The 25,920-nt window shown below is 41.2% G+C and overlaps 1 protein-coding gene across 14 annotated transcripts in view; it reads right to left on the bottom strand.

Moving 5' to 3' along the window:
• ADGRL3 (adhesion G protein-coupled receptor L3) overlaps positions 1-25,920 on the bottom strand; it is a 490,192-nt gene that overhangs the window by 156,133 nt on the left and 308,139 nt on the right. For 11 of the 14 annotated variants that reach the window (XM_039710508.1, XM_039710495.1, XM_039710502.1 and 8 more), the window contains 2 exons: positions 19,840-19,854; positions 17,267-18,067 (listed from right to left, as the gene is read on the bottom strand). In XM_039710508.1, the coding sequence (XP_039566442.1) occupies positions 17,267-18,067; positions 19,840-19,854 (816 nt within the window). The remainder of the gene's footprint in view (positions 1-17,266; positions 18,068-19,839; positions 19,855-25,920) is intronic. The other 3 variants (XM_039710498.1, XM_039710504.1, XM_039710506.1) reach the window with 1 other exon arrangement.

Raw genomic sequence — 25,920 nt, 5'->3', positions numbered from 1 at the left:
TCAGGAGCGGCAGCCCTAAATTCTGCAATTACATCCTAGGACTTTTAAACCAAATGAAAATAAAACCCACAATAAATAATAAATATTACAGATTTAGGCTTTTCTTTGCTGTGCTTCAGGGTCTTCAGGACCCATATTGTATGGGTCTTCTCTTTCCACTTAAAAATGCAAGATGACTTTTATACTTTTCAACGGAACTGAAAATCCTGTAATCACAGAGAGTCTGGATAAACCATACCTGAGCTCAACAATGTTGTCACTAGCACTGACAGCCCTGAAGTTACACTTCAGAAGGCAAATTGTAGAGCTGTCTTTGTGAAAATTTGTATATTCTGGAGGGCATTTAGAAAATGAAAACAACACAGTTCCAGAAGCCCAAACTCCCGGTGGCGATCTGGTAACAAAGCCAGGCTGTTGGATTTGGCACTGGAGCAGATGAGCTGTGTCCTACCAGCTATGCTGGGATATCCTCTCAAGGAGGTTAGGGATGAGCTGGGCGTGGCAACATCACTGCACAGCCACAGCACCTGGGCAGCTGCAGTGTGCTCAGATTCATGGCACCCTGAACCAGAGCCAGACGTTTAAACAGCTCGTGGTGTGCACAGGACACACACACACAGAGCTGCTGAGACAGCTTGAGGTGTTCAGCAGGAGAAATCATATTTGAAACAGCGAGTCAGGTTTTGATTAAACTGGCAATTAAGCAAGCAAGGAGCAGCATGCCCTGAGGCTGCAGAGATGACAAGACAAAAGACCAATTCCTTTGGCAGAGCAAATGGCTGCAACTTTGCTGCCTTCAGCAGGGCTGCACTTTTCCATGTGAGCTATGGAGCCAGCCCTCTCCAGCCTCAGACAGGACCATGACATAAATAGTACTGAACTGCATTCAGCTGGGAAGAAGCCATGGTGCAGGGAGGCAAAAACTGACACTCTACAGGTATTTGCAGCACAGCAATGGGCCAGCAGCAGCACCCATCTTCTATGCTGGCTTCCTCTCTCAAGCTGTTGGTGGACTCTTTCACTAGGGGCAGCTGGGCAAAAAGGTAGCCAGGCACATACCTGGTGCTACCCTCTGCCCACTAGAAGCTGGCAAGGGTCTTCAAAAGCCTGTTTATAAAGTTTAGCCCATTTGTGACCAGAAGCTTTTCTGAACTAATATAACACTTTTCAGTGAACTGGTGCATCTTACATTTTCAATGGGCACAGGACAAAGGAGAACTTCACAATTCTGTTATAATTTCCCCAAGGTGTTGATCATTTACCAAAATTTCATTGAATAGGAGGTCTCCAAGATGAAGAACTTAGGATCATTTTAGGTCAGCAGTCCTCATACTCAAATTTTAGCTAAGAAAATTGTCAGAGACAAATTAATGCATTGGAAACATCAGAAATTATCAGTATGTTTAACCAAAGGATAAGCTGAAGACAGTGACTGTGTAGACAAACTTTGATATCAGCAAAACCTTTGTGCCCTGGTCCACATCCAGTTTCAGACCAAAGGTCCAGAATTCAATTTAAAATATCATGAATGCAGCACTAACATGAACTGAGAAAAGCAGGCAATAACCCTACTGTGGAGTGCAATGAAAAAAGAAAATATCATGACTGTCTGAAGATGGCTTAGATCACTGGATAACAGCAAGCATCCAAGCATTCTGGTGAGACTCTGGTTGGAGGAGGAGGACCCCACAATATGAAGTGGAAAAGCAAGATCTTAGAATGGCAGAAAATTCAGAAAAAATCAGCCTAGCTCGAGAAGATGCAGGGCCTGGATCCATTCCTGCCTCTTATTCAGAGAGATACCCTGGAAAGGCACCAAGGGTGATTTTTAACTGAAATCCTCTGTGCTTAGCTCTCACAAAAAAGCCATACTGACTGTTAACTCCACTGGCCATCTCTTCTCTGTCAGCCCTCCACGCCTGGCATGTGACATTTTCCTGCGTGTTTCAGCTCCCTTCGCTGGTTTGTTCTTAGCTCGATGCACCCGACCATCAGAAAACCTGGCACATGATGCACTCCCTGCTAAATGCCAACCCCTCCATTCCAGCCAGGAGCTGAATCTCAGCCCATGCATCCAGCAACACAGATGAAACACAGAGCTTCATCTCAGCAGATAAATAAACACCAGGCAATCCTAGTTAACTCCGGATATCAAATGCAGCCAGGGTGAAGCACAGAGATCTGCTCCCTGTGCACAGCTAAGGCACTGATTTTTATATAGACAAATATATCACCACTGGGCACAGTTACAAAACGTATCCTAACATGAGATTTAGGAAGATAAAGACTCCCTTCCAGAATTTCAAATAAGTAAATCACCCAGTAATTTGCTTGGCATGCTTGCTCCTTTTTCTCCCAAGGCAAAATGCAGGATGTGTGATTCATCTTATTACCCAGTGGTCAGCAAACCTAAGACTCCTTGGGCAGTTCAGCAAGCACTGCCCAGTCTTTCCAAAATTTCCCACTTGCAGATGAAAGTTATGAGCTATGAGAAAGGGCAGAGTATGAAACAGACATGATATAACCATAGGGATATCTAGAAAAGCAGAGAATATTCCTTGTTACATGCCCTCTAGGTAGATAATCTACAGTTTCCCTGCTCTGTCTAAAAATGCAATCAGTTGAGGATACAAGGTTCAAATCAAGCACATTCTTCTGGAAAGGCTAATGTTAGTCCATACCAGAAAAAGAACTGGTCAGAAAAACCTGCTCACTAGAGGAAATTATGATGTGCAAGGATCTATTTTTATTATAACCTAGAAGAAAAGACTGAAATTTATGAAGGATTGTGACTTTCACACAATATTGACTCAAGGGACATCAACCCTTTCATTTCCATAGAACTGCGCTTTTTTTTTTTCCCCTTTGGGCAGTACTAAAATGTTCTATGTTTAAATGTACAGTTTTCTACATCTAATCCCCAGGGTGCTACAAAAAACCTTCAACTTTGATAGAGAAGGAGGAGGTTGAGAGCAGCAATGCCCCAGCTATTGCCAGCCAACCGACTCCTCTCCAACCTGCAAAAATCTGTCTGAATTTCCATCAGGCTGTTGCTCTTTCCTCTTCAAAGCCATGCCTGTACTTGGGAACATCAGAGGCTGCAAACTACTGCCCAACAAATCCAGAGAGTCTAACCCTGTCAGAGTTAGAGCTGAGTCTTTGCTTCACTAAAAACTATAGGAATTTTTGCCCAAATCTGGAACCTCTCCATTCCCTCACAATCTTGCTCCCCCTCTCTGGTCTGGTCTAGGCTTTTTTCCTCTCCTAAGCTTGGTATTGGCCAGCTGATGCTGTCTGACAGAGCCAAGGAACTTCACTGCTCTGCCAAAGCCCAAGCAGTCTTGCCTAGAAAAGAGGATCCCATCAGACAGAAAATAGATAAAGGGATAGAAATATATCAATTCCCTATATTGCATTTGGAGTGATGTGCAAAATCAAATTAATTAGGTCTGCATAATATCTTGATGTCTTGAGTCAGGGAAACCTATCAAACATTGATATCTATGAGAATTACTTGGGACAGCTTCATCCAAGGAGAAAAAACCCTTCTCTGTCCCTGTCTTCCATGAGAACAAATGTGTATTTAGCATGAAAATCCTACTTTTTCAAATATATCTCATCAACACAGAAGTATCTATCCATCTATACATCTAAAGTGTGCACAGCACTTCTGTCAATAGTGCTCCCTGCAGCAGTAGCTTCAGACAAGTCTGCACTCAATGTTTGATTTCAGATACAAGAAGATGAACAGCAAAGAGGCCTAAATAAACATCTCAGAGATGCAGCCATGGCTTTTTCCACGTCAGCAGCCACCTCACAGGCCCTCCAGATGCCCGAGAACCTCCCCATAAAGGTGAGGCAACATTTTTCCACAGAAGAGTTGCTTCCTGAGGACATGGCCACTGACTTCAAGCTGGGCTTTAAATCTGCTAAAATTTAAACAGGGTAACAGGGCTAACCTTGACCTGGAAGCCCATGCAAAAGGCATTAGTGTTTTTCAATAGGTAATGAAACCAGGTATATAAAAATCCAGGTAGACAGGACCAACTTTTTCTTTAATGCTCTGCAATTGCCTCAAATATTTCCTTTTTTAATAATGGGATCCAGTTTTCAGGCATTCAGTACAACAAATTTTATGTTGTTAATAAACACATTTGTCTAATGAATATCTCTTGGTAAGCTTGCCTGTAATTCAGGAAACCCAAGTGTAGCCAAGATAAAAATATGCACATACTAAAAGCTCAAATTGAAGAGAGAGAAAAAAAATCAATTCAAAGTTAAATTACCCATCTTAAATTTCAGTATAAAGGCTACTAGAAATACTGAGCTCTTGAACTTCAATTAATCTCTAGCAATTAAGCCAGAAGGGAAAAAGATTCTTCAGAGTATCAGGAAGAGGGAAAAAAAAAAAAAAGAAAAAAAAGGCTTCAAAGAGCTCATATCAGCTTTGGTAGGGACGTCACCATTGCTCAAACTTCCATTCATGGCTCTGTTGGGCTGATTAACTCGTGCTTGTCTTAGACTCCTCCGGGTTTCTTTTTTCCAGGCATCCATGTGTGACTGCCTGCTTGCGTGTGGCATACATTTTCCAGCTTCACTTCTCAGGGATTAATCGGCAGAAGTGCTTGTCATGGTTAAATAGTTTTATTTAATTTGCACTGTGTGAAGATATTTGGGCAAAAGGGAAAAATAATCAAAATTTAATTACTTTCCCCCCCTTTATAATGAGAAACAGTTGCATTCCTAGGAGACTCAGCTGGGAATAGAACATTACTTAGTTTTATTGTTAAATATGCAATAATAAGAAAAAAATAATAATTGAAAAAATCAATAATCAATCTCTTGCAGTAGGAGAGTGACAAGCCCAGCAGATGTAAAACAGATTTCTATTATCAACAACTGAAGTTTATAGATACTGAGGGGACAAAAAAAATATTGACACCATGTCAGGAAACATCCAAATGACTTTGTTAACAGGTTTCTAAACAAACAAAAACTTTTACTAAATGCCTCAAAGATGTCACTCCAATCAGTCATGCCAGCTATGGGAAGTATCACCTTTAGTGGCTGGCCAGAGTCTGTGCCTTGCAAGTTAAAGGATTTCCTAAAACTTGACCACCTCTCCTTTCTTCTAACTTCAGGCAAAAATATTAATTTGTTTTCTGTGGATTCCAAGTGGAAAGATAGAAAGACTTCCTTAGACCTCCTCTTCCCTTGATATCATTGTTCCTTACACATTACCTATCAGAAAAGGGCCCAAAGGTTTCCAGGGAAGATGAATTAGAGAAATGCACTGATGCATGTAATATTTTTTATGATTATACCTTTGGCATATTAAAATCAGCTTTCAAACTGGAGCAGGGAGAGGACAGCCAGGTCACTGTAACAAGAGCTTCATCTGGAGAGGACCAGCTGTAGGTTTACTCACTGAAGGAAAGACATTCCTCACTGCAAAGTGTTAACCAACTGTAGAAGGAAACTTCACACCACTTCCCCCTACCCTAGAAGACATCACAAGGAGGAGATTTAATGAAACACATAGGGGCCATGGTTCAGCAAGGCGATGCTTGCCACGTTCAAGGTACAAATCAGATTGTTTGGAAACCCACAGCCCAAAACTCCCGCTGGCACCGCCTTATACCAGCTAGCCCCAGCGACATTTTGCAGTAATTTTGGCTAATTCCAATAATTTTTCTTTGGTTGCAGCTGATGTTCACTCTGCCAAGAACATTGTGGCAATGACTTCCAAACATGCACAGGACCATTTTGGTCACAAATTCTCCTGTAAAGGGGAAGAGAGGACTTCCCTAGCCTTCCTTGATACATCTCCATTTAAAGACTTCCTCTCTCCAATGAAAAGAGGGGCATACATGCCTACCCTCACACTGCTCAATCTAACGTAGCCACAGCCTTGATAAAGCCTCTCTCAGCTGGTTACTAACCACAAAGAAATGCCTGAAGGTGAAGTTTATCCAAAGTATTGCAAAACATGGTGTTTGAAGGAAAAATCATATTTCAATTTGAATTAAGGCACTGATGAGTGCAGGAAATTTATGTCTGCGTATTAAGAAAATCACAACCACTTTCCACAAGAATTCACCAGTATATTTTACCATGAAAAAACGAGTGTTAACAAGACTCTTAACACAATTAATTAATTACCCAATTACTTCTTGTATCCTCTACAGTTCATTTCTTTCCATGACCAACATATTTTTTTTTCCCCAGGACACTCCATTTAAAAGAGTATGGAGAACAAAAGCAAGGAAAAAAGGACAAGCCAACAATCAGAACACTCATTTGGAATTAAATCATTCAATACCTTATGCAAAAACTGCTGGAACAAGTTTTTGCCCTTTCCCATGGACAGATGTTCTCATCAAGAAGAAAATTAGAACTTGATGACAAACTCCAAGGTTTAAATGTCACTCCCTAGCACTCTGATTCAAACAAAAATGGAAGTGGCATTAAGAGAGCAGTATGCAAGCTCTGCAGACTGGTCATTTCTTTTACTTAGCAGGGTTTACACACATTTAGTGGCACTCATCATAAAGTACACATCTGAAAGTAAAGGCTTTCTTGATTTTAGAGCCCAGAAAGCTATTTTCTCATTGCTAGTGAATTATTCGCTATTTTGGTCTATTCAGGAATTTCCCACTGCAGTAACAAGTTTCAAAATATTAAAAAAAATAAAATAAAAAATCAGACCTACCATTAACTCCCACAGAAGGCAATCTCCAGAGCACTGTCTGAGCAAGGTCCAAAGAGTACAACTCAAGAAACACATTTTTACCTTTTTATGGATAATGCAAATAGGCACAATCAAAACATTTATAATGCGAATGTTATTTTGCCTCTTAACTGAGGGAGAGAATATCCAACCAAGAAAAGCACTCAGTGAAGTGAGGCACTGATTATCTGGGTGCCTTTCTGGAAGGTACACTTCAGTTAAAGTCAAGTCATTAGGCTCAGCAGAAGAGGAAGCGGATGAAATCCAATCGAATGCATTACAGAGGTCAGACTAAATGAGCTAATGGTCCCTTCTGGTCTTAAAAAATCTATTAATCTAATTTAATTCTCTGTTCTACTCCTCATACCAGAGTCAATTTGAACTCATTTATATGAAAAAAACACATTACAGCAGTCTTACTCAACACTGTGTTCTGACCATGCAGTTTTAGGCTACCCAAAAGCTTCATTTACTCCCCACGGAGCTCAGGAGGAGGCCTGATCTACCCATGAAGAGAACTTACATTTACAAGCAAGGCACCAGCCAAAGCACCTCTCCCAGCAGAATGTTGGATGAATGCTCACCTTAAACTGTACAAATCAACCAGAAACTTGCCAGAGCACTCTCCACCTTGGCTTTGGTTTTTGGGTGATGGCATCCTTCACTCAGCCTGATACTTGCCACAGAGAAGAGCACAACGCTTTCATCAAGAAAATCTGTTCCAGTCACTCCAAGGATATTTCTCGTGACTAACTTGTAACACACTCAATATTGCATCACGAAAATACTTGGCAGTTACTGTCCAGTGAGAAAAGCAAGCACTTACGAGGAGAAGGCCAGAAATATTCACTGCTGTTAATGCTACCAAGTTATTCAATATGCTCCTATCAAGCAAATATATTTTATTATTCCTCCTCCTCAAAAAAAAAAAAAAAAAAAGAAAAATTAATTTCCCTTTCCCTTTTTTGCTTCTTCTTCATCCAGTTTTCCCTCAGTATTTCCCTTCTCCTGGAGCCTCTGTGTTCACATTAACATCACCAGTCATTTGCTTAATTTGGCAGTACAAGAGTGCAAAGCATCACATGAATCCAGGCTGATGGACCTTAGTGAGCCACAGCATCCTCCAAGCACACCTTGGATAGAGGGAATAATTTAACACAGAGGAGCAACTGAAGGCCAGTACATGGGAGCTCACAAAAGCTTTTCTTCACATGGTAGGTTGGAAAGATCTTAGGAGTGGGGTAGTGATTTAATCTCTGCTGGCACATCTATACTTGATGTTGCCTTTACTTTTTCTCTCTGCCTGCAGCTTAGACAGCCCTTCCCCTGTCTCTGTCCCAAACATCAACAGATGAAAAAGAACTGCACAGCTGCCTAAGGCCTCATCTCTCCAGTGGTTGTATTAATTTATTCGAGCTATTTGAGGGAAGCATGAATGGCACCCCAGTAAGCCAGCTCAAACTGGTATAAAGGCAGTTGATTTTCCCATCTTCTGTCATGACCAGTGTATAACTTCTATACTTTTTAGCTCTGATGTTTCTTTGGGTTTTTTTCCCCCCCTCCCTTTTGAGTCTCAAGCAGGTGGTACTTTGTGAAAATAGACCCGAGGAGCTACGTAACATAAAACAGCCAGTTTGCCTCTTCAGTGCCAGTCTCTTCAAACTGAATCCCGTATTTCAGTGAAACTTCCCTTAAGTCCTGTTTCTTCTCAGCACATTTTAATCAAGCAAAAATCCTATTTACAGTGAAGAAATCCAGTTACTGTGAACAATCATGGCATTGTTTTCTTGGACACATCTGGTTCACCTAAGTCTTTATTGTCTCTTTTGCCCTCCAATCATGAGCACAACTTTAAAAAATAACCTTTTCAACATAAAAATGTAAGGCAGATATTGCAACTTGAATTCATATGGATATTCACCATTTATTCCAGCTTACAATTTATATATTCTTTTTGGTTGCTTCAGAAACAAATCAGATGTCAAAGGGTCTCTCACTGGCAAAATGCAATTCCTTCCAGAGCAAACAGCAGTCCACTGTAGACTCACTCCTGAAGCGTCTAGCCCAAACTCCCACCAGCTTCAGAGGATTTATCTGAATAAGAGCTGAGCTGAAACTCTTCTGGGATTTTGTCCCAGAAAGTTATTCATTATATCAGCCTTTACTTTTGCAAACCTGGTGGACTCCCCTGAAAGAAATCAACACTTCTGTTCTTTATTTTTTTACAACTTGACACTGTTGCTTTAGCACAGTTATTAATAAACAAATGAACTTTGAGAAGGAGTGCTTTGAAGCGCTTACTACTTATTTCTTTCCTTAATCTGTGTTCCCCTCTCAGGGGCATTTCACAGCCCTTCATGGCTGGTCCCATTTCTCCCTGAATACGGAGATGTCCAAACTAGCTACCAAGATTCTTTTTGCTCCTTCAACCTAAATTCCTTTCCTATCAGTAATTGATCCAATCCAACCCTACCATGAGAGTTCAGCTGGATTTATGAGGATAATGCTGACCCTTCCATTTCTCATGCATGCCTTGGGGTACTTCTTATCAGCACTGATATACCTCTGGAAAGTTGACTTGCTGCTGGATCTGAAGGATGGGGACCTGCCAAGGACAGCACCGCAACTTCCTGAAGTCAAGGGAAGGCTCTTTAAAGCCTTCCCTTAAAGGTTCAGTGATTTGGTTGGAGCTGACTCCTCTAGAGCTTCTTACTCTTCTTTAACCCAAGTATGAAGGCAGAAAGAAGGGCATCCAATGCGTCCCCCTGCTCGCTTTGACTCTAAAGCAGAATATGGCAGGGCATCCATACCTGCTTTCTCAGTTAAAAAAAAAAAATAAAAAAAAAAAAGAAACACCAAAAGAAGAGAAAAAGAAAGAAAACCTGGCATAGCAGCACTGCACTGCAGAGTGCTGGTGGCATCTAAGAAGTTAATTAGCAACATTGAACTAGACTTTAGGAGACGAGTCGTAATAAGTGCTGCTAAAAATACTACACTAGTCATTTCCAGAACAAACACAATCAGTGGCAGACGAGGGAGGAGAGCAATCCAGACCCGTGGTGGAGGTATTTTCAGTGGGGAACAGGAATAAAGGCTGCTCATTTCAAAAATGCAGTAGCAAAAATACCAATCCGGGATAACATGTCCCAAGGCAGGCTAGTGGCTCTGCAGCCAGGCCACACCAGAACCACAAGGAGCAGAAGGTGTTTGCACCACACAGGGCCTCAAGGCACACAAATATAACCTACATGGAGAGGGTAATGCCTTGAGAAAAAGCCTGGCACATTATAATCTCAGTTTGGGCTGGGAGGAAAGGAGCTGGCAGAGGCGACAGCTCAAAAATGGAACATCCAGGGGTCTCTTTTTGGGCTAAAGCCCCAATCCCATGCAGACCTCCATCAATGCTCACAAGCCAGCTGAATCTGCTGCCAAAGGATAAATGATGGACTAATCACTAAAATAATGTTTAAAAACTCAACACTCAAAGGCTGTCCCTAGTACACAATGCAGCCCCTTTCTCCTGCAGAAAGCAGCCTTGGACATTTGCTATGTGTCACCTCTTGCTCCCCACTGCTGGCAAACAGCTCTAACCCAAAGTGCTGGCACATTCACAGCTGGGTTTGGTGCTAAGTGGACTGATAAGCTATGGTTGATGTCAGCATGACTCAGTGGTCTCGAACTCAATGAAATAACAATTAATCACTACTCGGGCTGATTCCTCACGTTGAGAAGCTTGCTGCAGAAGAGGAAAAGCCAGTATCCTTCACTGGCAGTTAATGCTTTTTTCCCTATGCAATCACCCCCCTATCTGCATCCCATGCTTGCTGCCAGAAACAGCTGTCTCAGCTTTTCAGACACGTTCTTGGCAAGGTCCTTTCCCCCTCACGGTGTTTGACAGGATTATGAAGTGCCGAAGCCTCAGGCCTCCTTTTGTTTTGAAGCTTGAATGTGAAGCTTTAGCTTAATCATTTTGCCTCTTCCTGCCCCTCCCCTACTTCAACCATCCTGGTTGCCCACCAGCCCCATCCCTAAGCACTCCCATGGGAACAGGACCCCAGCCCGTGGATTTAGGCAATGGCAACAACTGACCTCCTAGGAGGATACAGCAGTACCCCCACTTAGCTCATGGATGGCTTAGGTCTGCTCTACCATTGTCTCAGGGTGGTTTAAACAGGTGCAGTGAACTGAGGAAGAGGAAGGCTGCTCCAGCTCTGGTAAAAAAGTTATCTGCTGTTCCATTTTAGTTTTATTTAGGAAAGAGGAGCAACCACATATTCATTCGTACTGAAGAGACACTGAAGTTCATCCCACTGTGCCAACCAAACACTATTAATATTTATGACATACTCGGCAAAGGGAGAATTTTGAAGCTGAGGAATATTGCACTTCTTTAAAGAGTTTTTTTGTGAAAAGACAGACAAAAGAGCTCAAACTTCAGCTTTCCAGACAGAAAGCAGACACCTCTAATTTCAGAAGTCTAGTGTGGTATGATGCTTTTTTATCATTTTCTATTCAAACACTGCTTTAAAAAGAGGGCAAATTTAAAACAGGATAAAAACTAAGAGACAGACCAGGCCTCAAAATGGAGTAAGAATGCAATACTGTCCTCCTGTCCCTTTGAACTTAAGGTACTGTCTGCCCAACAAATGTAGGCTGAAAGGCCTGCTTTGTTGTAAAAGATGTTCTGCTTTTTTCACCTCCAAACTCAGACATCCCTTTTTGCCCAAGACAGCAAAAAGGACTGAAATATTCATGGACTAAATAGAACATGAATATGTGGGCAGATATTGGTGGATAAAAGTCAGGGCTCCAGTCACAGTACACATTTAGCAGAAGCTCCTGAAAGCAAGAGCTTATCTCTCTGAAAGCCTCCAGCAACGCTGTGCAACCAGCAGCTGTCACTGTAAGCAATGAGCAGGAACAGGAGTGAGAGAGTCAGGGATGCTCCTAGGTGGGAGGAAAGCAACTGGAAAGTAAAAACACAGGAGAAGCAGCAATTAAACACTCAGCAGCTCCCTAAAAAATGGCCTTTGTCCACCAGGAGAACTGCTCATCAGAAAGGCTCAGCTGGTCTTTTAAAATGCAGCCGGATTCAGCTTCAGATAGCAAACGTGGCTTATCACAACGGGTTCTTGAAGCAACAGCAGTTCATATCCAGTGCACAAGTGGGATTTAAGACCCTGTAGCCCTTTTGATGCGTTCCTGGGCAAGGAAGTTGGGCATCAGAGGCGAGCAGTGCAGGAAGCAGCTCCCTACAACATATGAGCACGTGACAGATTTGAAATGTTCAAGTTCCTCTGCCCACTACCCACATTACTCAGCTGTCAAAGGAAAGGCCTCAGATTTATGATGTGAAAATTACATTTTAACGAGGTGTCATATGTGTTTAAAGTCCTTATTCATCACCATACTGCCACATCTTTTACCCAAGACACAAATGCACTTAATTAGCATATTATAAGGACAGACGGTTCACCTTATCTGCTTTGTGAAACTGCTTCAGGAAGAAAAAACACAAAACAACCCAAACATTCTGACTGAATAAAATACTTGCAATCACACGTCAAGAGAGCATCCCACAATACTTGACAAAATGTGGAAGATAAAAGTCTGACATGCACCCTCTGGGATTCTTAAAATATCAGAGATATCCATGTAATTTCTGTATCACATTTGATTACCAGAATGGCAGTCCACAGTGTTAATATGAAATGTGCAGAAGCCACTTAAGCACATGTAGGCTTTATTGGAAGTCCTACAGATCATATCAGCATCCTCCTTATGTACTGGGCATATTTATTTATCAACTTCATGCATCCACGGAACAGCCCATATGGTAATGCCTGGGTCTTCTGGGCATAATTTAAAATATCTTCTTGAAAATAGGAGGTCTGTGTGTCCCATGTCACTGGGAATGGCTTCTGGGACATCTACGGTTGCATTTGAGGGTCTCAGGATGAGGAAAGAGATGAGAATCTTGACTCTATGTTTCAGAAGGCTGATTTATTATATTATGATATTATATTAAAATGTTATACTAAAATTATACAAAAAGGAATAGAGAGAAAGAATCCTTTAGAAAACTGAAAAAGAAAAGCAAAAGAGTGATAATAAAAGCTTGTGACTCTCAGAGAGTCCACACAGCTAGACTATGATTGGTCATTAAGTAAAAACATCTTACATGGACCAATCAAAGATACACCTGTTGCTAAACAATGTCTAAACCACATTCTACAACCATCAAATAGTTATTGTTTACATTTCTTTTCTGAAGCTTCTCAGCTAGAATAAAAGAAAAAGCCTAGCAAAGGATTTTTATAAAAATATCATAACAACAGACATCCAGGGCCAAAATATGCACATAGGGATCTTTAACTTGGTGCAATCTCTTCCCTGGACTTCTCTATTGTGGGGCATGCTCCAGTCCCCACCTAAGCACCCAAATGCTCAGCCAGCACATCCTGAGCCCTGGCAAGGGCTGCCAGCACTGGGGCACCTAATGAATTTAAAAAGACAGACCTTGTGGTCTCTGTGATGCCCAGGAACCCCTGGCTGGGGTCCAGGCAGGAGCTGAGCCTGGTCAGGGAGGTGCTGAGGCACAGAACCAGGAGATGTGTGCTTGCATGCAGCACAGCACTGGGAAGCAGGAGGGGAGCACTTCCCCTTTTCATAGAAAGTTTGTTGATATTTTCTTGAGTTTATTTGTACAGAATGTATCATAAGTGAGTGATGATTAAAAAAGGTAACTCTGGTGAGTATCAACTCATTAGGCTGCAGAAAATTTTCATCCTGTCACTACAGCCTTCTGTTGTCCTCTCTGCATATGTCTACTAGGACACATTAAAAAAATAACCTGAATACTGTTCTGAGTTTAACTTCTTGAAGAATGAGAAGAGATGCAGAGCTATCCTTACTAACACTTCAAATTCACAAAGTCAATAGAAGCTACAAAGAAATAACCCAAAACCTCAGGAGCATTTATGAAGAAGCATCCTCCAAAAAGCTCATTTTAAGGCCAAACAGCTCAAAGAAAATACACTTCAAAGGCTTTTGGTATCTTCAAGTTCACTTCTTGAGGGCACACATTAATGATAGGTTTCTTGGGACTTGCAGGCACTGAGGAGCGTTTGCTTTCAAAACCACTTTTGGGATAAATGTAAACAACCCCAGACAAAAGAGGGGGGGAAAAAAAGAATGGGGTAAAACCTTAAAACGCAGCTTTTCTCATTTCTGAGAAAAACAAATAGTTGGGTTTAATTCCATCAAGAGCCTTGAATTGCTTCTAGATCAGCTAAACTCAGCTTTTAGCACTTCAAAGTATTTTGTTTTCTCCAGTAACTTCAGCTGCTGCAAAAGTTCAGCACAGAAACTCCAGGATTTGACATTCACTCTCTCCAAGGAGTAAAAGCCCTTTTTTTTTTTTAAACAGTAGGTGAGAGCGGCTCTGCAAGAGGGAAGATCTCAAGTATGTTCCAAACCTACATGCACAGATCTTTAATTAAAAATCACAGAAAATGCTTAGACACTGTGAACAGCAAGAGGATGTGAGCCCTGCCTTTCCTACGAATTAAGCAACTCCTGCCAAATCCCAGTTTCTCTGAACAGTTTGGGAAAAGACTGAAAATGCTTGATTCTAGGTGAACTCCACTCCCTAGAACCCATACTTTATTTTAGATATCCCTGAAATGTATGATGCAAGTGATTTCTAACAGGTTACTGACTATTTAAGTAGTTAAATATTTCACTTTTCTTGTTATGATCAATTTTTGGTTTTAAGACCTCTTCTCAAACTTCACCCTTAATTGTTTTTTAACAACCCATATGTTCAACCCATCAATTTTACAATCCTTCTTTTATTTTCTAATTAAGCTGATATTGTTTACAAATTTTGCTACTCAAATTGTAACACCATGGAAAATGCCTGCATAGAACATGGCTCTAATACAAAGAAAGTGGTGATTTTTGAAGAGAAGAGAGAGACATATCCACAGCCCACTCCATTAAAAAAAAAATCTAAAAAAACCCAGTTGTATTGCTGTATCAGCTTCAGTTCTTGCTCTTTGGTGGAGGAGCCCACTCCATTAAAAAAAAAAAAAATCTAAAAAAACCCAGTTGTATTGCTCTATCAGCTTCAGTTCTTGCTCTTTGGTGGGTTTATACCAACCAGATATTTAGTGTTATATGTAAAGTAATGCAGCATGAAAGTTGGTGCTAACCCAAAAATGGGTTGCACTGAACTTGGAAGAGAAAGCATCATGCAGACCTGGTCTCCTTGCTCCTCTCTGCAAAAAAGTCTGATGTCAAGCAACTATTTGCTCACCTGTTCAATTCAAAATCAGTGCTTCTGTCTCACTGATTCACCAAAAATTGTTGCTGCTAATCAGGCTATGTGGGTAATGGAGCAGTAAACTCCCTTAGTGAAGTTTTTTCTCTTCTCTTTGAAATGTCTTGGCCCATTCAAGTTTTCTTATTAAAAAATTCAGTTGCTGTCATAGCAGACCTCTCAGAAGTCCTCTGAACTTGTAAAATAGTGAGGAAATGGGATCCTTATGCCGTTTTGCCAGAAAGGAAATCCTGATAATTCTCAGAGAAGAAAACCACAGGTAAAATTCAGGTTTTTATCCATATTGCAAAGCTTTCTACAAAATTTGCACACAGGGAATGTCAGACAAAGCTCACCAGATTCCCTGACACCAGATTAACTCTCTCATGCACACCATTCAAAGCTAAGAACTGCTTTAGCTTCCTATCTGAGGCAGTGGGGGATTCTAAATTCTCATCCAAAGCAGAATGAGGGGCTCCAAACCAGATAAACCAGACTAACACAAAGATAAACCTACTCTCCCATTTCACCATCTTACACTGTGAAAAGAGGGAGAGCAATTTCCTTTTTTAATAGGATTTTTTCCCTATTTTAGGTTTTTCACTGATTAAAGCTTTTTTTTTTTTTGTATTAAAGATGTTATTACTGACAATGGTCACCACATGAAAAAGCACCAGCAAAGAGTCCATTATAATACCTGGAAATAATTCACTGAAAAGGAGAGAAACTCTGGGAAATGGAAGGGATGCAATTGATTTCCACTCCTTGGGAACAACCAATAGCTCACAAATTGCTCTGCTTCACTCCACCACCCAGCAAGTACATGCTTGTCATTAAGTCAGGAGAAGGAGAATTATTACTTTATTTTTCACTCATTTGAGATCTTGCAGAGGTCAACATCATTGAAAATATCTCCACTCCCTAACACTTACTCAGTTCTTGTTCATCTGCTTCTTCAAGATTTTCTTCTCCCCTTCCTTACATATTTTGTAAAAAAATCACAATTACAGTGCCAGTTTACTATTTTTATTCCAGGCCTCCCCAGATTTTCATACCCACGATTTTTTCAGCATCTCTTGATCCACTTTCATTTTATATCGGTAACAGGCTGCACACAGGACAAGAAAATCTCATCAGCAGAAACCTCTTCACTTCTCTTCTGCAATCTAAAGCCCTGAATCCACTCACCCACTTACATGTTTCTTACTTACAAAAGGAAATGTTTCAGAAAAAGCCATGTTATGGGTTGAATACTTTACTGTCCAAATTATATTAATTCTGCCTTTTTAAAAACTTTTTTAGCCTTTCAAATTACATAGTCCACCACAAGGACTCCTTGATACTATGACTACATCAGTACAGTAACAACCACTTAAAACCGCTGAGCAAATCCTGTTGGGGAATTCTTGCAACATCATACAAACTTGACCACAGTGCAGGCTAAGTCTTGTTATTAGTAAAGTGGCAACTTTATGATTGCAAAACTATTATGGATTTCCCTTATATATAAGGGAATATACCTAGAGTAACTACCTGCACAATTTCTAACAGGAAAAAAGGTGGAAAAGCTGGAAAACCTCTGGGGGCCCAATGATCATCTAAGATAAAGTATAGTAAGTCATAGTAAGTCATGAAATGCTTTAAAAAAGAAAGAGAAACTTTACAGAAAATAAAGCAAGAATTTAGAGGATTTTGTTGATTCTCCTCCTGATTCCAGACACACACTTATGGGTGCCTGCTCACATATTCAATTAGTCTCAGCTTCTCTAAAAAGACAAAACTCCCCCAGCTTAATGAAACAAAGTAATTTAAACTGGCAGGCAGTTTTCCTCCAGCTGTTTGCAACAACAACATCTTCCACACTGTGTTCTGTCGAAATTCCTGAAGAAGGGAAAATTATCTGATCATGTACAAAAGAAATTCGATTCAGGAGAAAAGACTGCTACCCCTGTGAATAAAAGCGCGGCCATTTTGAACTGTTTCAGGCTACTTATGTGTAGATACTGCTTCATCCACTTCATTTCAACTAAGACAAAAAAAAACCAAAAAACGCACATATTAATGTCTTAATAACCATTCTAGGTCTGTGGTGGGGCTTTATTTGCAGAAATCCAGCCAGATCAGTAAGACAGGAGTGTACTTCAATTTCACACAAAAATAAATATTTAAGAAAAGAAACAGAAAGATTTTTGGTTTGGTATTAAACCCCTTACCTGCTCTGCTGTCCAGCGGGCCAAAATCCAAGGAGTATTTTACAACATGATAGTTGTTCCATACATACAGGAGGTTGTCCCGGGGATTATAATCCACAGCAGCAATGTACTGGTAGGAGTTTGGAAAGGGCACATCCACCATGCTATCCTTGCTTTGGTCAGTGTTATATATGTAGTCTATTTTATTCCCTGTGGCTTCGTTGTCGTCATCTTCGTACACAGACTTCACCACATATAAAATCCCACAGATCATGAAGGCATTAGAAGCTGACCTCTTGTCATAGGCAGTATCCCACGTCCCTTCGATCCTTAACGTGTAAGGGTTCAACTGGCTAATGACTATTTTGCCATTATTTTGTTCTGTTGCATAGATTACCCAGAGCCCGTTCTCATCCACGGCCAGGTCGATGTCGGACTTGCCTCCCCAGCGGTAGGGAGAGGTGTCGTGGTAGTTGGCGTTGGCTATGATTGCCTCCCCACTCTTTATCCTGGTCCGCAGGTCAAACTTGACGATGTTCCTGGTGCGCTCCTTGTTGAAGAACAGAGCCCCGTCATACACCACGAAGCCCGTGCCGTCCACCCGGTGCGGGAGCTTGTAGGTGGTGGTCGGCCTCCCGGCAATGAAGTCATCCTTGGAGGAGTATTCCGTCAGTGTGTCTGTCCGGTACGGCGTCCAGGGCATGTAGTAGATCTTGTCAGAGGCCTGCAGAGGGTCCTTGCACCAGGCGCCCGACTGGTGGTCAGACTCGAATAAGTGTTCGCTCTGGTAAACTCCTTTCAGCAGTCCAGGGCAAAGAAAAACTGTCGTGGGGGAAAAGAATTTAAAAGAAAAACAGAAGTTAATGACAGTTCAGGGGTGGCTGGCCCAAGCATCTCAACAGCTTCTAGTCCCGGAGCAGAGGACACTCATGATGAGAGGAAACCCAAGAGCAATGCCTTGTAGCTGGAGACTATCCTTCCTGCCCACCATATCTCTGGCACAAGATCTGCTCCATCAAACTGGGTTTTTCCCCCCCTGCTTTTTCTATCAGCTGTGGCTCGTTTTCTTATTGCTTTTCAAATCTATTTTTACAGGTATACTTACTTGGACCACTCGCTTTTGTAAACTCTGAAATGAATATGTGCCCCCAAAGGATTTCTGGGTTTGTATTTCCAAATTATATTCTGCAGTGAATCTGTACCTACTAGGTGAAGGGCTAAACTCCGAGGGAATTGATCCACATATTTATTTGAACAGCCCACAGAAGAGTGGCCTAGAAATGGAAATAAGAGAAAGAAATTCCCATCCTTACAGCCCAAGTGACATTAAATATTTAAAGGATACCAATAGCAAAGCAGAGGTGAATCCCTTAGCAACTCGGAAGAGCATTTAAAGCAAAGGGAGTGGGTGAGGGGGGGAACACCCATCTGGAGTATAACTAGGAATGAGACTTTCCAAGCTGCTACAGGACACATGAAACATGCAGTCCACACAATTAAAAACGAATGACATATGGATGCTGAAAGGAAAAGACAAGGAAGAAAGGAAGAAAGGAAAGAAGGAAGGAAAAGAATAAAGTTTGCTGGAGAGGAACCCAATGTCTAGATTTTAATCAGTTAAAAAATGTCCTGTTAAATATAGTAGTAATTCAAACTTAAAAACATATACCTTCTATTGTTACATGAGAGGAGCACAGAGGAGCAGTTTGACTAACTGGGATGCTTTGCTGCTCAGACTTCGGGGGGGGCTGTCAGGGGCCAGGGCACACCCAAGACCTGGGAAGAGGCTCAGCCACTGCCCGGCTGACCTCGGCCCCACGGGAACACCACCACCCAGGGGCCAGCCGGCTGGATGGGGAGGCAAGAGGAGGGATGCTGTGGAGCAAATCCGGCCCTCGCCATCCCCATCAGCACCCTCCTGGCCTGGAGGCGCTGCACACGCTTCAGGGGGAGAATATTGGTTGGTTATTTGGAACGCTGATCTCCGCGATCCACGAGAGGCACGGTGACCGTGACGATGGGGCGGGCGGCAGGGAGGCATGAAGAAGTATCCCACCGCGCGCTTCCGGCAGCACGGGGCTGGCAAGATGGGATCCCACATTCACACTTCCTGCTCGGAGCATAATTGATTATTTTTTGTAAATGCAGAAATTGGTAATGTTGTCTGGAGAGCAAGACAGGAGGAAAATCAGATTTAATAACCAGTATAAAATTATATAGATCCATTGGAGTCTAAGTAACCACGCGGAGTTGCTGAAAAAGGGGTGCCATTTCCAAGAGGCTTTCATGCCATAATTAGATATACTGATGCACATACATATGTATGCACACCTTCCAAATTCTTTGGGGCAGGAAAATGAGAGTTATCTAAGCCTCTGAATATAAATTTAATGAAAAAAAAAAGGTGGCACTGGTAAAAACTTTTCAGCAAAGGTGAGTTATCTGGTGAAGTTGAGCAGCAGAGATACTAAATAAACTTTAACAAAAAGGTAGTGAGAATTAATGACAAAGTATTTCAACTAAAACGTTAAACTGTTAAATAACTTAGCCTATACATAAGTAATATATATATAATTTGAAAGGTATTTAATTACCTTTTTGTTCCACTTCTATTGTAGAGAGAGAGGTAAAGAGAGAAAGGAGAAAAGAGAATAGATTAATGGTACTGTATTGGCCAGGTACTTTTCTTTACCTCTTTCATAAGAAAAGGAAGATTTATTAATTTACTTTGGTATGTGAACATTTTTATATATATATATATAAACCTTTCCTCTGATATATACACTGGATAATATGCAGACAAGCTGAACAAAATACAGATAAATTTTAACTTGAGAAAAATCTGGCAGAAGAAAAAAAAAGCCCAACACTTGGGATGTAATGAGCCCCCTGGACTCTACCTTGTCAGCAGCAACCTTGGACTAGTTTCATAGAGCAAAATGAAATATCCATTAAGTGAAATATGACTGATACAGCTTTAGGTATAAAATAAAAATTCCAGGGAGAAACTTTATATAATACACATCTTCATACGTTTTGCCAAAATCCTGTAAAACAGAGATCCCTACCTAAAATAGGAGAATATTAACTTATGACATGAAAAAAAACAACTCAGGAGAGTCAAATGAAGCATGTCCGTGGATGTTCGTAGAGTCCTGTCCTTTGTCTTGGAGAAACACGCTTTAGTAAGAGTTGGAAAAAACCACTGGAAATATTGCAGCACTTATAAATAAGATCCCAAAGATTCACAGTGTTAATGAGACAAAAATATGTAAGCACTATTTTCAAAGCCCAACCCCAAAACTTGCTGGATACTTTAGTGTGAATTATCCACCATCCATCATAATGCTGCTGAAGAGACTGCGTCCCTTTGGACAAAGCCCCTTTCAGGTGGAATAAATAAATGAAGTGCACTTATTAATTCCTGAATACTCAGTACTAGTTTCTATACCTAACAACCTCCTGCAATAAAGTTTGGGGGTCCTCATCCAAAAGCCTCCTCCTGCAGTTGTGGCACAGGCCCTGACTTCTTCCAGCTTGCTGGGGATCCAGCAGCCTCCGCACCCCCGGCCCTGCGGTTTGCTGGTTCCACGGGGCCTCTTCCCTGAAGGCGTAAGAGAAGACAGGCCCCGTAAAATAACATAAGGAGAACTGAGAACTTGCCAGCAAACCAGGATGGCTTTGACAGCTGAGAGGTCTCTGTTTGGAGAAGCGAGACAGGAATGCAAAGGTGTGCACGCGTGCTTTGGTTCTGCTGCCCAGAGTTCACTCTAGCCCCTTCCAGGCCGAGACACTTGCCAAGTGTCCTCTGGTGCTGCCATTGCAGAACTCTTTGCATTCAAAAGTCTCATTCATTTGGATGGGAAATTTCAGGCTTGGAGGAAGAACAATTTCAGGGCAGGGCTGCAAATGCTCTGGCTAGACATGTGGATCTACATGTCTCTGTCCAGAGAGGCATACAGCTGGAGCCAACTTCAGCTCCCATAACGAGTGTTTCCAAACTACAACAGCCTTTTTTACCTGGGCTTTGATTCAGGCTCCTTTCTATCTCATATCAGGTTAAGGTTAAAGGCAAATGTTTTCAACATGTGGCTGTCAGGGCTCTAGGGACCAGAGACAATGCATTTGAGTGTAATCTGGTTTTGCAAGGGAATGAGCCAGCAAGATTAAAGGGCTCCAGACACAGCAGAGAAACCCACACACCACTTGTTCTCCCCACCCTGGGCTGTGGCTGGTCACAGTTAAGTAAAGTATTCAGAAAAGCATTAAATGTCCCTGGCAAAAGCAAGAAGGCAATGTGACAGATCCCCAAATATATGGCTTCACACTGATTCCACTGGCTGATGGTATACACAGCACCTCTGGCAGCATAGAAGGCAGTACTTTATGTTTCCAAATTCACAAAAGCTTTTGTAATGCATTCAAACAGCATGATATTGTAAAGGAGGGAGAGAGAAGCTTCTAGAGGAGATAATATATTTGTGACCAGCTGATCTAAGTGACCTGAAGTGCTGATTACCCTTATGCTGAATAGCTCATATGTGTTATTAACACTCAGTGCTGTATCCAGCTCTCTTGTAATTCCAAACACAGATGTGTTTTGGTGACCTTCTGAACGGTGCTTCCATTGTATGTGTCACAAACACCTATTTTCCCTCTGCTAATTTAAGACTTAATGCTTTTGAATTTCCATAATTACTCAGCTTACACTGGGGTGCCATATTCTTCAGAGAAGTTCCATGAGAAGCTCGGAGGATTTAGATCATTGAACAATATTAAAAAGAAAGGGTCTAATTAGAGTCTGATTATCCCTTCAGTTACACAACAAACCACTGCAAAACTATCTTCATAAAGCACTGGTAGAATTTTTTTTTAAATTTTGCTCAGTTACAGACAATTTTACATCTCTGTAATGCCTGTAGCACTCTACAGAATTAAGTACTGATGACAGCACAGGGTGCACCTTACCTACCTACCCTGATCTACAGAAAAAAACCCCAGGCATACACAACTTGTATTCTTACAGTGATGCCTTCCATTCCTGCTGTCACTGCATGGATGGGTATTTCACCTTGATTCCCTACAGTGGTTGCCAGTGCCATTGACTTCAGCAGTGTCAGGGGCCAAGAGAAAATTGAGGACCACTTGCTATGCCTGAGGGGAGTTACTAACAAGACTTTCTGCATACACTGATTTTCTCATAATTCTTCAGACCTAAGGAAAACTGAGGACAACATACAATCATGGCCCACTACAGCCTGTCCCCAAGCAGACTCCTGCCACCCGTTCAAAGAAATCGCACAAAAGCATTAATTAACTGTTCTTAGTATTGCTGAGTTGAGGCACTGAAAACACACTCTGGCACAATTAACACTTGAACAACATTAACTGCTCATTTTTTTACCACCGAACTGAATTGCACTCAACTATTTAAGGCACAAGCACACAGTGGCAGAGACATATAGAGAGCTGTCTCCCTGGCACTGCTTCAAACCCACACAACAGCAGCATAAAACTCCTGGAAAAAAATATGTGAGTAGAGGAATGTTAAAAGGCAATTGCAAAAGTAGTACAAAAACGGGTGCCCTGTACTTTGCTAGTTGTTTAATTTTTCTTTTTTCAAGGCAGATGTTTAATACTGGAATAAGTGACATCCACTCTGTGCCCCTGTCCTTCACAGATCTGATTGATTTATTATACTCAGACTAATAATTAATACACTCAGCACTAAACACATAGTTAATAGCAAAACAGGACTAAAAACCTCAGGTTTTTGTGGCTGACCTTAGTAGCACAAGCTGCAGCTTCTCAGCCATGCTGAGAGTGTTCTTCATACCAGACATGGTTGCTGCATCTCAAACTCACAACCAACTTGACCACGTGCACAGGCAGATAAAGCTGAAAAGCAATTTATGTGTTTCTCCATAATACACAGCCCCATCTGTGGGTCCTGTGTTGAACAGGGATATGTTTGAGAAGCTGCAAATCTACCAAGTCACCCCAAAGCAAGCCCATGTAGAGCCTGCTCACACATGAAAGTATTCTTCTTTTTTGAAGGCATGGTTGAGTCCTGGAGTCGCAGTAAAAAAAACAAGAGACATGTTCAAAATTTCAGCAGACCTGAAATAAATATACCTAAACCCAGGGAATGAAAATCACAGAATCACAAAATGGTTTTGGTTGGAAGGGACTTTAAAGATCATCCAGTTCCAACCACCCAGCCACGGGCAGGAACACATTTGGCTATGCCAGGTTGCTCAAAGCCTCATTAAAACATGAAAATACTTTAAAAAAAAGAAAGCATTTCAAACCAACTCAACCCCCATATAAGGTTTACCAGAGGAAAAGCTAAGAGAGCTAGCTTGGCATTTATATGACATGCTCTGGCAACCTGAAATTCAATGTGCTGCAGAAGTACCCATCTCTGCTGCTTTTTCTTCTCCCCACCCATAATTAAAGTGACAAAGGAGACCACACAGCCAAGTTCAGCGCTCATTCAGCGCAGCACAGACACAAAACAAAATACATGGCACCATTTCTCTCATCCACCCACTACTTCTAGGAAAGCCTGGGGTCCCATTGCAGTGCAGGTGGGCGATCAACAGATCCCAAGCGCCTTGATAATGGGAACACAGCCACATCCACTGCAGCAAGCTCCACCAGCAGAAAGTCAGAAGATATTTTGTCTCTAGGCAAAGGAAACCAAACAGCAATACAATGGTCTTTGGGTTCACTCCCGCCAATGCAACTATCCTTTCTAGAGAAGACACAATGATCAGACTTTGTCCCCAACCTCCACATCAAGCTGTCCCCAAGTCACAACTACACTCCAGTCCTGTCAGTCCCAGTGAAACACTTGTTTTCTGAGCTTTTAATCTGAAAAGTTTGAACTTGTAACAGGGTAAAACCTCTTGAGTCTTGGCTCAGGGAACAAGCATAAAGAATGGAAGAATTAGGTTTTCTAAGACTATTTTACAAATACATACAAGTAATGCTATTTTTCCATTTTTTCTGCCAAGTCTTCCTTTTCTTTGATTTTTCTTTTTTTCCTCAACTTGACGGGTTTTCTAGAACACATTTGAATGGAGAACAGACGCCATTAACATTACTGGAATTTTCAGTCCAAGAGCAACCTGACACTTGAATGTAAAGCACTCAGACTTTCATTCTCCAGCCAGAGGAATGAAGAAATTATTCTTATCAAGTACATCACCATGAATTATCTTCCCTGTGGCTGACAATTTCTCTTATGAAAAAACATTCAACCTCAAGCCTCTCCGATGGAGTTCTCCACCAGACAAAAACTATTCTACAAGCTAAGCTTTAAAGTTAGCTTAGGTTTAAGCTATCAAAGTGGTGGGAGAAACTTAATTTGTAACATTATTTTAAGGTCTCAGTAAACAGAGTACTTCCTTCTTCTTGGCTATGTAACTATGTGAAACATTAGACTCCCTCCTGTAAAACTGGTGGAAAAAATGGATTTATTGCACAGGAGACATGCCTGCATCTTACAGCAAATGAAGAGTTAATCATTTATTTAATAAAAGGGAGAAATAATCTCACTTGCTTAACTTCCAGATTACATTTTTCATATAATATCCAAGCACCAGTAAACAAAGGTGCTCTACAAGTACTTTGAGCTACAATGGCTTCATGTAACACATTCCCGAAATTATCACCTCCTAATTAATTCTGCTGTGAAGAACAGATTGGAAATGTCAATAATCTATGCTTTCATGAACCACAACCTAAATTAGATCCTTAAATATGGTATCTATAGATCTGCAGAAATCAAAGCTGTCATTTCTCATAAGTGGATTTTTTTTCCTCCTTAGATTTCCATTCATCTGATAAATTTGTGAAACCTTTCAAACCATTAATTTGGGCTTCCTTAAAATGTCAGTGCTTTCAGTCTGCTTTTTAATACATAATAACTAAGTTTAATAGATGTTCACTAAAATAAAACTAAGGATTATTAATGTTAAAACACCTGTCAGTGTAACTTAAAGTCATCAGGACCCAGGAAACCACTAATATACATTAAGTCTTGTCCACTAGAGGTTTCTGTGAGATGAAAAAAGTTATGGCTTCCTACAAAATTGCCTTGTGTATTATAGATCAAACTTCAGGCTATTTTGGGAGAAAGCCATCATTTTGTTAAGACATTCGTATAATGGATGACAGGCATCAGAGACTCAAGCTCTCACATGGACTCTCCCACAAAACCCAAGTAATAACAAATGCTTTTCCATGGCACTGTCCCCTTGAGGCAAATTTTCTACAAGCTTAAATGTTATTACCTATTTTCCTAATTTTAGGTACCAAAGCACACAAAAAATTAAGCCTTTAAATATTTTGTAAAGGAAGAACCAGAAATCTCTCCAGCAGAAAGCAAATGAACTCGGGGATTCTGAGTTTTGGGATTAAACAGATCCATGCTGTGTGCCTGGCCCTGCAAGAGGAGCAAACAGCAAGCTGGTTCTCGACGATTTTGCAAACATTTGGATTTCCTGAAATTCTTTGAATAATTTCTATTCTTCCTTTGCCTCTCTCCTCTCATTATTATTCCAGGTGGCAGTCACAGTGACTGGCTTCTCTGAAGAAGCAGACATTTAATCAGCTTCAGCAGATACTGAATGTGATTGTGCTGCACTTCTAAATGTATTATTCCAAGA

This window comes from Passer montanus, unplaced genomic scaffold, assembly GCF_014805655.1.
Source record: "Passer montanus isolate IOZ18808 unplaced genomic scaffold, ASM1480565v1 scaffold23, whole genome shotgun sequence".
Lineage (NCBI taxonomy): Eukaryota > Metazoa > Chordata > Aves > Passeriformes > Passeridae > Passer > Passer montanus.
This window is presented reverse-complemented; position numbering and strand designations above follow the sequence as displayed.